This window comes from Euprymna scolopes, chromosome 22, assembly GCF_053919585.1.
Source record: "Euprymna scolopes isolate OS-2025 chromosome 22, ASM5391958v1, whole genome shotgun sequence".
Classification (NCBI taxonomy): domain Eukaryota; kingdom Metazoa; phylum Mollusca; class Cephalopoda; order Sepiida; family Sepiolidae; genus Euprymna; species Euprymna scolopes.
Window position 1 is genome coordinate 5067080 of NC_136503.1, and position 18049 is coordinate 5085128.

Genomic DNA, 18049 nt, shown 5'->3' on the forward strand with positions numbered 1-18049 from the left:
ACCTCATTTAACTCGATACCATGTTATTTTACCTCATTTAACTCGATAACATGTTTTTTTACCTCATTTAACTCGATAACATGTTTTTAACCTCGTTTAACTCGATACCATGTTTTTTTACTTCATTTAACTCGATACTATGTTTTTTTTACCTCATTTAACTCGATACCATGTTTTTAACTTCGTTTAACTCGATACCATGTTAAACGAGGTAAAAAAAAACATGGTAGCGACTTAAATGAGGTAAGAAAAAACATGGTATCGAGTTAAATGAGGTAAAAAAAACATGGTATCGAGTTAAATGAGGTAAAAAAAAACATGGTATCGAGTTAAATGAGGTAAAAAAAACATGGTATCGAGTTAAATGAGGTAAAAAAACATGGTATCGAGTTAAATGAGGTAAAAAAAACATGGTATCGAGTTAAATGAGGTAAAAAAACATGGTATCGAGTTAAATGAGGTAAAAAAAAACATGGTATCGAGTTAAATGAGGTAAAAAAAAACATGGTATCGAGTTAAATGAGGTAAAAAAAACATGGTATCGAGTTAAATGAGGTAAAAAAACATGGTATCGAGTTAAATGAGGTAAAAAAAAACATGGTATCGAGTTAAATGAGGTAAAAAAAAACATGGTATCGAGTTAAATGAGGTAAAAAAAACATGGTATCGAGTTAAATGAGGTAAAAAAACATGGTATCGAGTTAAATGAGGTAAAAAAACATGGTATCGAGTTAAATGAGGTAAAAAAACATGGTATCGAGTTAAATGAGGTAAAAAAACATGGTATCGAGTTAAATGAGGTAAAAAAACATGGTATCGAGTTAAATGAGGTAAAAAAAAAACATGGCATCGAGTTAAACGAGGTAAAAAAACATGGTATCGAGTTAAACGAGGTAAAATAAATGAGTGAATTTAAAGAAAACACTTGGGCATCAGTTCTTTGATTTTGATTTTTATTATTTTTTATTTTAACATATCATTTTAACATAGTATCATTTTGACATATCATTTTGACATAGTATCATTTTGACATATCATTTTGACATAGTATCATTTTGACATATCATTTTAACATAATACCCGATTTATGTGCTCTTGATATGAATCTCCCTACCTTTGCATTGGAGCAACTACTCCAGATCAAGAAAAACTTTTTAGCACCGTAATGGAGACGGTGCTGCTTTATGGTTGACCAGCATGGACTCTCAGTAAAAAAAAAAAAAAAAAATTGAAAGTAATTTAGATGGAACTTACACTAGAATGTTCCAGGCAGTGTTAAACTTAAATTGGAAAGCACATCCAACCATTAGCCGTTTGTATGATCGGTTGCTCAGGATCTCTTCAGTCATTAGAGAAAAAAGAACACGATATGTCGGACATTGTCACAGAAGAAACGATGAGGTCATCAGTGATGTAGGACCTAAACATGGAACCGCTAAAGTAGAAAGACCTGTCAAGACATACACAAAATTATTGACTGAAGACACGGGCTTACAACTTGAAGATCTTCCTAAGGCCATGGAAGATAAGACCTGTGGAGAGAAAGTCAATTTGATCGAGACAAACCACCTGATACGAATGATACAATGACGAAAATAATGTTATGAAACAGAATTTGTTAGATTGAAATAGTTAATTAATAAAACTGTCCTTCAAAATCAATATGCAAATCAGTTAACCTTGCAACTTATATCGCATACCCATGGGAAGTAAAGAAAAATGGTGTTATGTAAAGTCAAATTAACTCAAAATAGGGCGTTTTTAAAAATGGGGCCCAATTTTCGCTTTTATTTATTTTGAAATAAGAAAGAGAACAACTCAAAGGTGAATATTGTATTTTTTCTACACTCGTGCAGTATTTTACTTATCTCATTTTCTAATATAAAAGGACGTTGAATGTAAACCTTTCAACACTTTTACATTGACTCAAGTGATGGCAACATTTGGTGGAATTCAACGTTTGCCATTAATTATTTGTTTATTGACCTACCTAGCTTAGTGGGACTATTCTGTTTCCTATCACCTATATCAAAGGTCACACTGATTCCATAATCAGCCAATCAGAAAGCATTTCGGAGGATCTATAAAATAATAAATTTGCTTGCTTTGTTAAAATCATTGCATCAATACAAAGTTGGATAGTAGTTTAAGCGTTACAGAAAATTATTCAAGCTATATATTAGAACTAAATAATATATTTGAGGTCATTTTGTTGACGAATTTAAAAAAAAAAAATTTTTTTTAACATTAAACTAAAATACATATATTCATGCTTGCAGTTTAATTCAAATCTTTATTTAAAGGAAATTTACCTTCAAAGTAATAATCAGTTACCAACAATCACAAAAATGAGCCATTTTTACTAATTTGATGCTATAGTTAATCACTAAAACTATGAAGAGATTAGTTTGATGGATATATATGTTAGCCTTATTGCCCCACCCATGGGTGCATTGGGTGGCGGTCAGCTAATGTTGCATTTCAAGTAAGTCTGTTTCTACCCGTGTTCATAATTCATTTTTATTTAAAGTCTTAAAGCTTATATTCGTTTCTTTCTGAAAAACGTTTTCTGTAAAAATTTTAAATACTAGTTCTAGTTCAATGCTAAAAAAATGAATGCATAATAATTTTAAGTATTTAAAAAAAAAAACGTTTTGTAGTCATTTTTGAGTCTATTCTGTCTGTTTTCTTATCCTTATTTTGACAAAACTGATTAAGATTTTTTTATCATAAAAATTTGATTCTTGATTTTATCTTTTTCCTTTCGTTTTTTTTTTTATTTACACTTCCAAAACTAATTTGAAAAATTTCCTTTGTCCTTATCAATTTGTCCAAAGCTTTTTCAAAGATGCATATTTAAAAATAACTTCTCGCTCACTCACTAATGATGTGCATTGGGGCAGGTCAATGGAGGTGGTGGTTCTTGGTAGCTATTGGGGGGGGGGGGTCCAAGTAGATAAAATTCAACCAGATGAATAAAGATTTGGAGACTGACCGTTAGAAACGGTTGCTATCTTTTTATTGCTTACTAATAATGTTTTCTACTTAAAATGCTTATAACAATAATTAACATTTCACTTATTACTTTGTTGTAAACAAAAAGCAAATACTTTCAGATTTATTCAAATAAATAAATATTAACATTTTTGTAATTTCAATAAAAATTTATTGATCTTTGAAATGTGACCATTAAGCAAAGAAAAAGAAATCCATTTTTGTTTGATAGTTTCATAAATACATGATTATGTAATGGTTTTATTGATACATGATTAGTTGATAGTTTTATTAATACATGATTAGTTGATAGTTTTATTGATACATGATTAGTTGATAGTTTCATTAATACATGATTAGTTGATAGTTTTATTAATACATGATTAGTTGATAGTTTTATTAATACATGATTAGTTGATAGTTTTATTAATACATGATTAGTTGATAGTTTTATTAATACATGATTAGTTGATAGTTTTATTAATACATGATTAGTTGATAGTTTTATTAATACATGATTAGTTGATAGTTTTATTAATACATGATTAGTTGATAGTTTTATTAATACATGATTAGTTGATAGTTTTATTAATACATGATTAGTTGATAGTTTTATTAATACATGATTAGTTGATAGTTTTATTAATACATGATTAGTTGATAGTTTTATTAATACATGATTAGTTGATAGTTTTATTAATACATGATTAGTTGATAGTTTTATTAATACATGATTAGTTGATAGTTTTATTAATACATGATTAGTTGATAGTTTTATTAATACATGATTAGTTGATAGTTTTATTAATACATGATTAGTTGATAGTTTTATTAATACATGATTAGTTGATAGTTTTATTAATACATGATTAGTTGATAGTTTTTTTTTTTTTTTTTTTTTTTTTTTACAAAGGCATCACCACATTATCAAGGCCCAGAGGCCACTCAAGGATAAGGGTTAAAGAGTGTACAGTAGAAGTTGGTCAATATAGTAATCATTAGTAATGAAAATTTGGTAAATTTAATAACTTATATGGAACGGCTCATCAAGAACTTATTTACCTTAGACTTGAACACAACCATATTGTAGTCAGCCGGAAAGCAGGAAAACGGAAGACAATTCCACAGGCGTGCAGTTCTAAGAAAGAAGCTTTGTTCATGGAATCTATGTTTAGGTTTAGGCACAGATAAAGAGTGGGGGAAATTATTGATAGTGTTTACAGCTAGACGAGTGTTTCTTGTGAAAGTTTGGCGAGGGGGGACCATAGATTGAAGCTCAGTTGAACACTTTCCATGAAAATAACGATACATCAGAGACAAACTCGCAACATCTCTTCTGTGAGATAGAGGTTGTAAGGAGGAGAAAAGGACATCTCCTACGAGGCTACGAAGTCTATTTTGAACTCTATCAAGGCAGGACAAGTCCTTTCTAGCAGCTCCTGCCCAGATGTGGCAACAGTATTCCATCCTTGGACGTACCTGGCTCTTATATAGATAGAGAATAGCATCAGCAGTGAGATATCTACTGGATCGATAGAAAGATCCCACCATTTTTCCAGCGGCCTTGGCAACAGATTTGATATACGTGTTCCATTTAAGATCAGGAGTAATGGTCAAGCCCAGAAGCTTGTCAAAACTTGAGGCCTCCTGAAGACGAGAGCCATTCATTTCAATTGATGACAAATGTGGATTAAAATGTTGATGATGTAAAGAGAGAAGCTTGGTTTTAGATGCATTAAAAGTAACCAGCCACTCCTTTCCCCATTGTACTACATGTACTAGTTTTATTAATACGTGATTAGTTGTACTACATGTACTAGTTTTATTAATACATGATTAGTTGATAGTTTTATTAATACATGATTAGTTGATAGTTTTATTAATACATGATTAGTTGATAGTTTTATTAATACATGATTAGTTGATAGTTTTATTAATACATGATTAGTTGATAGTTTTATTAATACATGATTAGTTGATAGTTTTATTAATACATGATTAGTTGATAGTTTCATTAATACATGATTAGTTGATAGTTTCATTAATACATGATTAGGTAATGGTTTTATTAATATATGATTTGTTGTAGAAAAAATATAGCATGTTCAAAATGATCACTTGGAATATAGCATAAATATAAAACATAAAATGTAATAGTCCAGATATATATATATATATATATATATAGATGAGAAAAAAATAAAGACTGTAAAAAATATATTTTACATTAATTTATTGTTCAACAGGATACTCAAAAAAGGTATATTGAAATTTAGTTAATTTTCGGAGATTGGCTGAGTAGAAGAGTGCATTTCTTTGAAACTCCGGATTAATTAATTTTCAATATACCTTTTTTGAGTATCCTGTTGAACAATAAATTTATGTAAAATGTATTTTTACAGTCTTTAATTTTTTCCACTATAACAAGCTCTATTTCCTATGTTGTTTGTGATGGGCTTTTTTATTTGGTGGAGACTATGATATAAATATTAATATTTACTCTAAGTTTACAGAACCTATTGGATTCTAAACTTAATCTTTATTGACTGGTTTTACTTATATATATATATATATATATATATATATATATATATATATATATATATATAATTGACATCGCAATTATTTTGTAATCCTGCTTCAAAAAATTTAACACTAACAATACATGTTTCAGAAATTTCCAATTGTCACTGATAAAAAAAATTGCCAATTATGTGAATATAATAATATTCATATCATTGGCAATTTTTTCACAAAAATATCAACACATAAGGTCTTTACCGATTTGATACAGGCAATGTACAATTTTGAATTGTCCAAAAACAAAACAGATCTCTGTTTTATTTATGACACATATTAAATAAGTCTAGTACATAAAATTAAAAATATTTAAAGATAGATTAAATATTTAATCGGTAAAGCAGGTTTCAAAACCATTTTATAATAGATCTCACTCCAATAACTTGAACCATAATTTCTAAAAAAAAAGAGAGAAAACACTTAAATAGCAAATGTTTTTCGTTATTAAAATTTTTATGAACAGAGGAAGAACAAAAGAAAGTTGCATATCCAAAGAATTAGTGCTCATTTTTTGTGTTTTTCAAATAAAACTTATCAATCGCAGACGTAACTAATCTTTAGGAAACCTTACAATTCAGGGAAGATAATTACTTGAAATTTATGTTAGTATTAACTAAATAAATTCACTAACCATAACTAGTGTGTGCGTGTACTAGCTGTTCCTACTGATGTTGTATGGGAATCTTAACTTTTGTTTTTTGCTCCGTTCATTGTTTCCTCATATACTTTCTTTTATTTTAATTTTTTGTAAGAAATTAATTTTTTTAACATAATTCACTGAAAGAATGTTATTCAAAAAATCGATTTTGCAATAAAATCAATCGACATTTTACAAACTGCTTTTTAATTACCTTAAGTACCTTTCACTACTTATCGTGACTGAATAAATGTTTACATTGATTTTTTTTTTTTTTTTACGTGTATAAAATTGGACTTTCACTTAATTTATTACATATTACTACCATTTCTTTTCAAGACATTGTTATTCTTAATGCTTTTTATGAAAATCGAAAATCGCCCTAGACAAGGCATTTAAGCACTTGATGTATGGAGCTAAAAAATATTACTACAAGGTCAAAAAAAAAAAAAAATAGCCAACGATAAGTGTTAGATGGATAGATTCAAACTCGGAAAACAGCAATTTTTCCCTTTTGTCAGAAACATTACTCTTGAAATGAGAGCTAAAGGGAAGCGAGAGTTACAAGGTTCACTTTCTATTCTCTACTGACTAATATGTTTTCATTTTTTCAAAATTTTGTTAATGGGTTAAATTCTATTACTAAATACTAGCAGGCATCGTTTATCACTTAGCAAATTCTTATTTATTACTTGGTCTATGACAAGAGAATATTCTTTTCATTATTTTGACTCTCCAATATATATCAATAAATATCTTATGTTTTTGGATAGAATGATGTGGTTCTCGATTGATTAACTATCTAATATATACTCGAGAGTCAAAACAATAAGAATATTCTCTTGTCATAGCCCTATTTATTACTTGAAATCATTGAAACGAAATTGATTAAAAAAAAGGACAAAACTCCCTCTTTCGCCCCCATATCCCACTCTTTCTCTATAAGAAAAGACAAAACTGATCGATTAGAAGGCAACATTAATTCTGTTAAATATTTCATCTAATAGTTCCCCAAAATATCCTCCTCTTACTTTTATTTCCGAATTCATCCAATTCCATCTTAAAATGCTCTGAGCTATTGCTGTTATTTAGCAACTTGTTCTAAAAATATATTACTCTAAGAGCCAAAAAACTTCAATTGCTTAATAGATCTAGTTTTTCAAATCTGCCTTGACAATAACCTTCCAGATAGACAATAGATATATAAAGAAATGTCTGCCATACATCTACCCATTCTGTAGACATTTAATGCTTTTTCGGGTTTCTGATCTAAGTCTGTCCTTAACATTCATGCTACACATACATCATATTCTCGTATCATTTCTCTCCATGCAGCGCATGTTCTCAACTCTCACTGGCCAAATTTCACTTCCATAATCATATATATGCGTGCTGATAGACTATTTCCGTGTTGGTAATGCTCTGCTGGTTAGTAATAACAGAACTTCTCTGAACTTCATGAACTCATAACTTTTTCAATCACCTGTGCTTCACTGGTATCACTAATGAAATTAAGTAGCATTTTATGAGTGGTAAGGCATAAATTTGAAGAAATAATTTGGATAAAAATAATTCTGTAGACAACAATATTTTTTATATAAATTACAACTGAAAAAGAATCTATAATTGAGGAGTATTGATGTCACTAAGCAAACTGAATGTTTCACACTTGTGTTTCTTCCAATATTATTTTGGGTAAAGGGGATAACTTGAAGATAGTTACTTCTCTTTAAAAATAGAAATTCATTTAAAATTATTATTACTACTTAAACATTATTATTATTAGAATTATTAGATGGTGTGTAGCCACCTAGCAACTTAGTAATCCTAATTTTCTCCTCCATCCTGTAACTGTAATCTTGTGTTCGTTTTGGTAGTTTTGGCACTATCTTTGTATTCCAGTCTTTACATTGCAGCTTCCATGTCTAAACACTGGAATCTAGGTCTGACTACAATACTCAATAGGAGACCTTATTAAAAATTTATATATCTTTTAAAACAACGTTTTTCTCCCTTCGATTCATAAAAAAACAAGATCAACAAAAACACATGCACAATTCAACATTAAAATAAAGAAAAGGATAAACACTAAAACTCACCAGTTCAAACAATATCGAAAAAATAAAAGATCTTGTTTACAATATCATTTAACTTTTAACACTGTATATTACTCAAAACCGAATTGACCAGAATTAACATTTGCATTCTCAATGAATCTGACAATGGATGAAATGATAACCTTTTTTTTTTCTTTTTAAATCTATTTTCAAATGCTTATAAAAGTTTTCACTGGAAAATAACTCTTATCAATTATGAGATTTACATCTCGTACTGATGCTGGTATGTATTTGTAAGAAATAATCATGTTATACATTCTATCAAACAAATTTGAAAGTTATCGTTATATTATTATTAGCAATTGATACCAATTACTATATTGCTGTCATAAAATGTATCTCAACACTTGATTGTTGACTATTATAACAACAAACAAGTATATGGTAGCAAGCAAGACTGACAGGAATATTAATTTTAAATATTTATTTTGAAGAAACGAAATGATTAAGATTGTCTCTTGTTGCCCGAGTGTGCTGGAAATAAAAGAAAATTAATGTCTTTTGTTTTAAGAAGTATTGAAGCCCGAAAGAAAGGAGGGTTAAAATTGTCCTTGCATCCTTATTGCGCATTAACTATAGATGCCAGATCCAGCATAACTATAGATGCCAGATCCAGCACAAACAAGAAGAGAGCAGTATTAGCAAGATGATTGTATAAGTCGTATTCTGATGTTGCAAATTAGTGACGAAGAGGGAGACGTCCTCAGCGACAAACAGAGAAAGGATAGTTCACGAGGCACTTTGGCTTACCAACTGCTGCTGTCAGCTGATGACATGATTACATAAGTAACAACTAGCAGGGGTACCTGACGTTGCCCGGGTGTTTGGAGGTGTGTGCTGAGCACAAAAAGAAAAAAAACGTCTTGGCAGGCAGGCTCGAACCTGTGATGCGAAGGTGGAAAAAGAAAGTGAAAGAAAACGTGACATCTTACCGCTACGCTACGAAGCCATAGGAAGTGAAAAGCGTTCAAATTTAGCGATGTCAATCAAAACGTTGACTTGCTAAGTGAATGAGTTTATGCAGGTGCAGAGATGAACGTTGGCTGAAGGCCAGTTCAGCTTTCCGCCATTTCATTTATTTGTTTCTCCACAATGTTGGGAAAACCAGCTCCCTCGAAGGAGGAAGAACTCTCAAATGAATAGCAATTGTCTGATATGAAGCGTCTTCACCACATTGATCAATTGATCAAAGCTAATTGCTTTTCTGGAGGTCCTGGCTGAGAAGGCCGGTGAATGATGTTCACTTTCATTAGTTTCGCTTTATTTATATGAAAAAGAACAACAAACACGCAAAAGGACGGAATCGAGGGAGTTTTTTAAAAGTCGATCAAAATAAATGTAGAGACGATGTTCGTCTGCAAATCGTGGATATTATAATCTAGAGAGTATATAAAATGTTCTCGAAAATAGTAACGTGATCGAGAGTCCCACCCCCACAAAGCCTTTCTTGAACATACAAAAATGCACGTAGCCATTTTGCCTTTTATATATATAGTGGACTGCTGCTGCTGCTAGCTCAAAGAGGGAGACATTGTCGTCAGCGACAAAGAGAGAAAGGATAGTTCACGAGGCACTTTGGCTTACCAACTGCTGCTATCAGCTGATGACATGGGCTCTATGTAACAATGGCGCAGACGTAGTTGTAGATAAACAGTTTGTACTGCAGTTGAAGAAAAAATCTTGCTGTCAGTGTGTTGCTATGTCATGACTGATCTTGTTGTGAGGGATGTTCGTTTTCCTGGAGTCCGCATTTGTTTGTCCAGTCAAATTTGGTGTGTCTGTGATCGGATTTAAACTAAATTTGTCACTTGTAGTGCTTTTATAATTCTTTTATCAATTTAGGCTCATAGTCAGTCAATGAAATCGAGAGGCCTTCTTTCTCTAGCATAATTATTTCTTTGACCAGATGTGTTATGCCAAATAATTTTTCGTCAGAATGAACTGTGTATCGTAATGGAAAGATGAGGACAAGGTGGATAGTTTCTTATACCTTAGTGTGTCGTTAACAATTGATCGAACAGTGCCGGGTTACACAGAGGGTCGCCATTATTGTTTGTGTATTGATATTGCCTTTCGATCACCACTGCTCCTGCTACTATTAGATATGTCTGGTTACTGCTGCTGTTATGGCTTGGCTACTCCTACTACAATCTTTGTTAATGATGTTGTTTACTTGGAAATTTAGGTCTGATAGAGATCTTATATTTTGCAATACAACATCATCCTTTAAAAGGAATAATTTGAGACTCTATTCTGATAGTTGTTCAATATTGAGCACTGATTGATTTATGATGATATCAATAAGTGTTATTTTAAGTTGCAGTATTTTTATAACAAACAAACAAAAAAGAATCCACAATTAACCACAAATAAGCCTGTTACTAGTATTGCCACACACTCTAATAAATAAAAAAATAGCATCAAACAAATATAAAAGCCATGGGGCTCAATAGAAAGATATGTGCATCATGATCAGCAAGAGCTTTTTTGATAACATGGGGTACCCACTTGACATCCTGTGAATATTGGCTCTTATTTCAGGTAAAAATACAACATACCAAATGCAGGTCAATAAATATGACAACGCAAATCAGGGACCATGCAGAGAAGACCACAAACGAAATTAGACAAGTAACAAAAAAAATATACTGAAGAAATTTAATGAAAGAAAAAAAAATATATATGTGTGTGCGTGTGTAATTAATTTATTTTTGTTATTTATTTCCTTTAATACTATATATGTTTGTGTGTTTGTCTTACAAATATACAAATTAAATAATTGAAGTGCTTCCTTCACATAACAATGGCCGACAAGCAATATTTGTGTTGTATGTGCTAATCAACCATTCAACGCGTTGTTTGGATTGCTTCTCAAACAATGTCTATCTCTTAACCCGCAATTACAATGTCCTCGTAAAATAAATGTTATTGCGCACAATTTCTCACCAAGTATATTCAGTATTTGCTGCCAAATTACCCAGATGTCTGGCTTTAGGGGTATTATCAGATCTCTGCTGTCTGACAATAATAATTAACGAAACCGCTCCGAAGTACACGAAAAACCGCATCATATGTGGACCAATAACAATAAGATTGGTTTTTCTCCCCCAAAATGCAGTGATTTAGATGCCAATCACATGGAGTGATTGACAATGAGATTATTGCACTATCGCTGCCAATTCACAATTACAAAAGGGAATTCAACTATAAAACAGGGAAAAATAAACAAAAAACCTTAAATTATGAAATAGAAAACGGGGATCATCAGTTGTTTACCATGTAGCTACTTCAGTGACTTAAAAACAGGACAACTGTTAAGTCCATGGCTCTTCTCGCTCTCTCTCTCTCTCTCTCACCTGTGGAAATGTTTTTTCAATTATATTTCACCTTTTATTTATACCAATCCTTAATTTATGAAGCTCACTGTAATTACAGAGCATATCTATATCTATAAAAGCGAAAATGTGTGTATGTATGTTCGCTTTTTGTGTATGTCTGAGAAAGGCTTTTTTCAGAGAACTGATCGGTCAACTCACAACTGAAAACTTTTTATATCATGTCTAAATGATAATATCTACAACTTAACAACAGTGGTCGCCTTTCTATTTAATTTGCCGGACTTTGAAACGTTAAATATTCAACATTTTTGGATCGGCATGTGTTACTTTCATTTTTCAGTATAAAAAAAAGCGAAACTCGATTCGAATCATTGGCCCACGGCCAATGGTCTATAGAAAGCGATTTAACGTTTTGTCAATGTCGGCTTATCATCATATCAGACAGTTGCTTTCATTTTGAGACGAGACACTCCCCCCTAATAAACGGGGAGCTGGTTTTCCCCAAGTTAGTTAAAAACAAACAAACCGGGTTATTGACCTCATTAAAAACTGTCCCGCAGAAAATGTTAACTGCTGAATCGCTATTGCTTATGATCGCCGCATGTGCATTAAGCTTTTTCATATATAAAAAAGAAGCCAACAGACTCGAGGTAAATAAAACACTGCCCCGCACTTAAAGTTCACGTCAATAACTCGTCAAAAACGGGCACCTGTTTTTTTTTTTTCCACACTTTACTATTTTCCAACTGCGCGTCAAGACTTCATTTTTTTTTTTTTTTTTTTAAAACAACCAACGATTTTTCTTTTCATTTACCCAAAAACACACACACACCTACAAACACCCGGGCAATGCTGGGTACCCCCTGCTAGTAACAAATAAATGACAAAAGTCCATATTACAAATTTCATGATGTTGACCATCTTACAATTTATTCCTGAAAGTATGTTGACATTCACAGTTCTTGACAGCACCTGTTTCGTAGCACAAAATCATTCATTTAATTATGATATCAATCAATGAATTCATTGATTGATATTATAATTTGTGCTACGAAACAGGTGCTGTCAAGAATTGTGAATGTCAACATACTTTATAATGGTCAACATCTTGGAATTTGGAATATGGACTTTTGTCATTTACTTATATTACTATATAATATATATATAATGAGAGAAATGAATAATTTTAATTAACTGTTTTCAGAGAGCATTGAAAGCAAGTGACTAGAAAAACAGGAATATATAATTTTTTTTCCTTTTAATATTAAAACACACACACACACACAATATATATATATATATATATATATATGTGTGTGTGTGTGTGTGATATCAGGTAGAATAAAATCTTTTTTCATAAAATAAAACTGTAAAGACGTTGGCCTTGAAATCCAGTTATGACTGTAACAGGTTTTGCAAATGTGTAGCCAAACAATGTTTGTAAAAAAAAAAATATTTCTTATTTTATATATATATATATATATATATATATATATATATATATATATATATATATATACAAATAAATGACAAAAGTCCATATTCTAAGATGTTGACCATCATAAAGTATGCTGACATTAACAATTCTTGACAGCACCTGTTTCGTAGCACAAAATGATAGGAAGAGTGTGATAGTGAGAATGGAGAATAAGTCAACACTAAAATTATAGGCACATGAATGGTTATTTATAAGATGTTCAACGATGGAAGACTCGTATATATTACTCATGGTAAATAATTTGTATTGCAAATTTTTATGGGCATGTGTTGTTTGTTCTGGATGTTGAATCTTTGCGACGTTCTCCCAACATAGTGTCAATCACAACTAACTTTAAAAAATAGTAAAGAATAGAATTATTCTTGCATAGTGGGGAAGAAGATATTTTCAAATCAAAGATGGGCCTGGTTTAAAAAGCAAACAACTCATGTATTCAAAACAAAGTCACATTTTTGTACAAAGAGATTTCTTTGGCGACTCTATCACGTATGTTACCTTTGTTTCCCAGCCAACGTAGGTGAACGTAAATAGCGCATCTGTTAACAGAAACGGTTTTAATTTTATAAAAGTTTTGGAATTTTATTTTTATAATAGATTCAACAATGTCTAATTAAGACATAGTTGTAGAGGATCTTAGTAATGAATTTAATTTCAACATTTAGATTGGTCTTCAAACAAAACAGTAAGGCTCTATATTTAATTTTTTGAGGACATTTTATTTATTTATTCTTTGAGACGTTAACTCAGATAAAGGGAACACAGTTCAAAAGTTTATTTGAAAATATTAATGTTTTGTGTAACTTTTTTTGGTTGTAGCAAAACAAACACTAAATCAACACAATTGCACAAAATAGAGCATTAATTATCTGAACATTTCTTTAATTAAAATAAAATATTTTAGATTTTTATAAAATAATTAGAATTTTAGAATAAACTATAAGCAATTTTTGTATATTTTCTGAAATTAATAAGAATGGTCATAATCTGAAAATGTCGGAGTAAACTTTTGCAATAAATAAAAATAATGAAGTTATAGTTTTCAATAATCATTAATGGAAAGTGTACTTGATTTTTTTTTTTTTTTTGAAACAAACTTTTTTTTTCTTCTGTTTTTTACATAATTTCAACTTTTGTAAGCAAGGGCCTAAAATGAAAATAAGTGCCTGATAGTCTTAATTAATTTGAAATTTTGTTGAACAAGATTAATGCCAACGAGTGTAAAGGTAAAAACTAAAAGTTGGTTTTCAGTACATTAAACTAAGAAAATCCGGGAGAAAAACTTTAAAATCTAACATTTTAAGAAATAGGAGACAGGAATTGGCTTCCTTATCTAAACTTAAAAGCTGGATATTGTTGAGCATAAATCTGTACAACAATGTTTCTTCATTCTCTCTCTCTCTCTTCCTCTCTCTCTCTCCACTCTCTCTCTCTCTCCACTCTCTCTCTCTCTTCACTCTCTCTTTCTCTCTTCACTCTCTCTTTCTCTCTTCACTCTCTCTTTCTCTCTTCACTCTCTCTTTCTCTCTTCACTCTCTCTTTCTCTCTTCACTCTCTCTTTCTCTCTTCACTCTCTCTTTCTCTCTTCACTCTCTCTTTCTCTCTTTCTCTTCACTCTCTCTTTCACTCTCTCCCTCTCCTTTCACTCTCTCCCTCTCCTTTCACTCTCTCCCTCTCCCTTCACTCTCTCCCTCTCTTCACTCGCTACCTCTGTCCCTTTGTGATAACAAAAGTCTCTCCCCTCATTTTTCTTAGATTTCAACCCGAGTTATTTCTCCCTTGGCTTTTCTACCCTTCGATGTAACCAAGAATGCCTCCTCCCATTCATTATTATTTGTCCCAATTAATATAAACACTGCGACAATAATAATGAACTCGAACTTTGAAACAAAAGCTAAACTTTGATGATAAAAGTTTTTTAGCTGTAAACACACAAATAGTATTTCACAGATGTTCATTCACATTTCAATGACGAAATGTTGATGGGCACATCTCGTTAAAAACTGGTTCAGTTTTAGCACATTGTTCTCATCGGATGATCTTTCTTTTTGTCAACACTCCTTATCGAATGAGGAGTAATATCGGAACAATCGGATGATGCATTCGATGAAATCTGTATAATATTGGCAACACAATTAGAAAATGCTGTCAACAGGAAATGTTAAATTGCCTACATTTTGGATTGAAAGAGAATCAAGCATAAAGATTTTAAAACTGGCATCTGTGCAAACAGAACTACCAAATTGATGCTGACCAAGTTTTTTAACCCAAAATATTCCATTGGAATTTAAAATTATCACGTCTGCATACATGTGATGATGCATACAATTTAAAGCATTTTATAGTTAAAGCAAAACAAAAGAAGAAAAAAAAAACTACTAAAATATGCAACACTTTATCCGCTGAATTTAGATTAAGCTTTTGTTTTCATTTTTGTTTGGGAGTTGTTTGGTGTCAAAGAGCTATTCATACTAATAACCCTAACACGTCGACACTAGTTGACTCGAGTGACTATTAAAAGCTTCAATGTGCACTAATTCACATTTGTCATTAAAGGAGTATTTAATGCTGATGAACAATTCTTGCGACCAACTTTCTCGGATTGTTAGTGTGTTCTTTAGTAAGCGTCATCGGTATTTAGATTTAGTATGAGTCGCTTACGGTCTGAATAATTACAAGGAATGGATTACAAAATCATTTCAATAAATAAATCCTGGTGAAGAATGGCCTGGAATAATATAATTTGATAACATAACTATGGATTAATAATAAACCACGTTTTGGATAATCACGTTGGATCTGGAAAATCTGTGGAGAGCAATAAAAGTAATGTTAAGTCAAGTAACACAGTCCAAATCCTTTTTGGATTACCTTAATAAACTAGTGTTCAGTCCGGAATTATTACCAATATTTTGCCAACAAAAGTATCAACATAGCATCTACATTATCCACGAACATTATGGTAAGAAATTTTTTTTTTTTTTATAATATAAAAACTTTTTTTTCATTCACTTGTAATATTTTCTAATTTCAGTATTTAATTTTTTTTTTTTTTTATAATATAAAAACTTTTTTTTCATTCACTTGTAATATTTTCTAATTTCAGTATTTATTTATTTATTTTTTTTTTTTTTTTTTGCATTTAGAACAAGCACCACACCCACCACTACAAACCCTTGGCTGTAACGCCCTGAAAACGTCTTGAAAAAATTGAATTTCACGACGTTGGGGTATGGCAGAAGCGAACATCTTGCTCAAGGTGTCTGATGTAGTTGAGCGTTATGCTCTTTCGATTTCGAATAAGAATCAAGGTGTATTATCTAATCTTCGGTTAAAAAAATCCTTCTAGGCTGAGACAATTTTTTTTTAATCTCAATCCAATTCTTAGGGGAAAGAAAAGTAGGCTGCTGCACAATGGAAACATTGTTACATTTGTTCTCTTTTAAAATTTGCTTAAACAAAATATTTGGTCACTTTTAACTTTTGACATACTTTAAAAAAAAAAAAAGAAAAAAAAAGAGAAATAAAAATAGTGTGCATATGTGTTTTTCTTCTCCAAATTTAACTTTATTAATTTTCAATTATTTTCAAAATCTGATATTAAATGTGAAAAATATATTCCTCAAAAAATAAATTTTATTGAATAAATTCTGAAATTTTCATTGAAATATGATACTACTGATTTTTTTACGGGGTGGGGGTGATTACTGATTGCCTTGTTTACAAAGTGTAATCCTTATATCCTTCTCCTCCCCAAGAGAAAAGTTACACACAATTTTGTTTTAAATGTTGAGCGAATTGGACCCCACCCCCACAAAAAAAAAATGGTGCTCTTGATTGGGACAAATTTGTCTCAGTCTATAAGGATTTCTCATCTGACAAGACAAAACAGATACTTCATTATGATTCTAACCCATAAGGTTATGGCACTAAACTACCCCAGGCATCCTTGAGCAAGGTATTTACCTCTCCTTAATCCAACTTTTTGAAACCGTTTTCTTTTTTGCCAACCATATTTCCCCCCCCCCCCCCCAATCATGACAAAAAAAAAATTGCATCCAGTGATGAAGGCCTTAATTTGTGAGCTTTAGGATGTGTGAAGTCAGCTTTTGATTGCTACTTCATCCAGGTCCATTCTGACCCGGCGTAGTGGTATCCGGCAGAGACCCACAAGAAATAGAACCTGTTGTTTACAAACTATTTAACAAAATATACTCCTGCAAAACAAATGAATTTAAAAATCAATTGTATACAAAATAATTTTGACATAAAATGACTCATCGGTGGTTGACACCGAAAATCTAGCTGGTAGGAGAATAGTTTTCTTGTTGGTGCTCCATATCATAAATTTGTGCAGAGATTTCATAAGCCCCTAGTACCAGCACTAGTAACATCAACACTTTTAACCAAATAATATGTTTAATATTATTTAGTTAAATAATGTTTAATATTATTGCTAGTTTATAAATTTTGTTATAATTGCTTTTTGTAATGTTTCGAATCAAATAAATCCCTTTCATAAGCAGAACCACAATCAACATCTGAAAGCAAATCACCTATCATCACAAATCTCGCCGCCATCAATCACTTTATGAGAATGCTTATTGCCACCACAGAGCTAAGGGAAAAGCGAATTACCAATGAACTTGAGAGGGTTATACAATTTGAAGCCATTTTCATGGCTTACAAAAAGTAATGAAAGTTTCAGTCGGCTTTTTCTATTTTCGATGTTCACCACAAAATTCATACGCTAATAACAAAAGATAACTATTTTTTACTATAGTTTTAATATGACTAATAATATTTTTAATATGACTAATAATATTTTTAATATGACTAATAATATTTTTAAAATATGACCAATAATATTTTTAATATGACTAATAAT

General features: G+C 31.1%; 1 protein-coding gene across 50 annotated transcripts in view; it reads left to right on the forward strand.

The window, feature by feature from the left end:
• LOC145243857 (oxidation resistance protein 1-like) overlaps positions 1 to 18049 on the forward strand; it is an 886868-nt gene that overhangs the window by 525375 nt on the left and 343444 nt on the right. For 3 of the 50 annotated variants that reach the window (XR_013862963.1, XM_080106906.1, XM_080106920.1), the window contains exon 1: positions 14896 to 16123. The exons of the other annotated variants lie outside the window; for them this stretch is intronic. Coding sequence is in view for 2 of the 3 variants with exons in the window: in XM_080106906.1 (XP_079963032.1) it covers positions 15991 to 16123 (133 nt within the window). In the remaining variant the exon portion in view is untranslated. Of the gene's footprint in view, positions 1 to 14895; positions 16124 to 18049 lie in introns of those variants that run through there. 50 annotated transcript variants of the gene reach the window in all.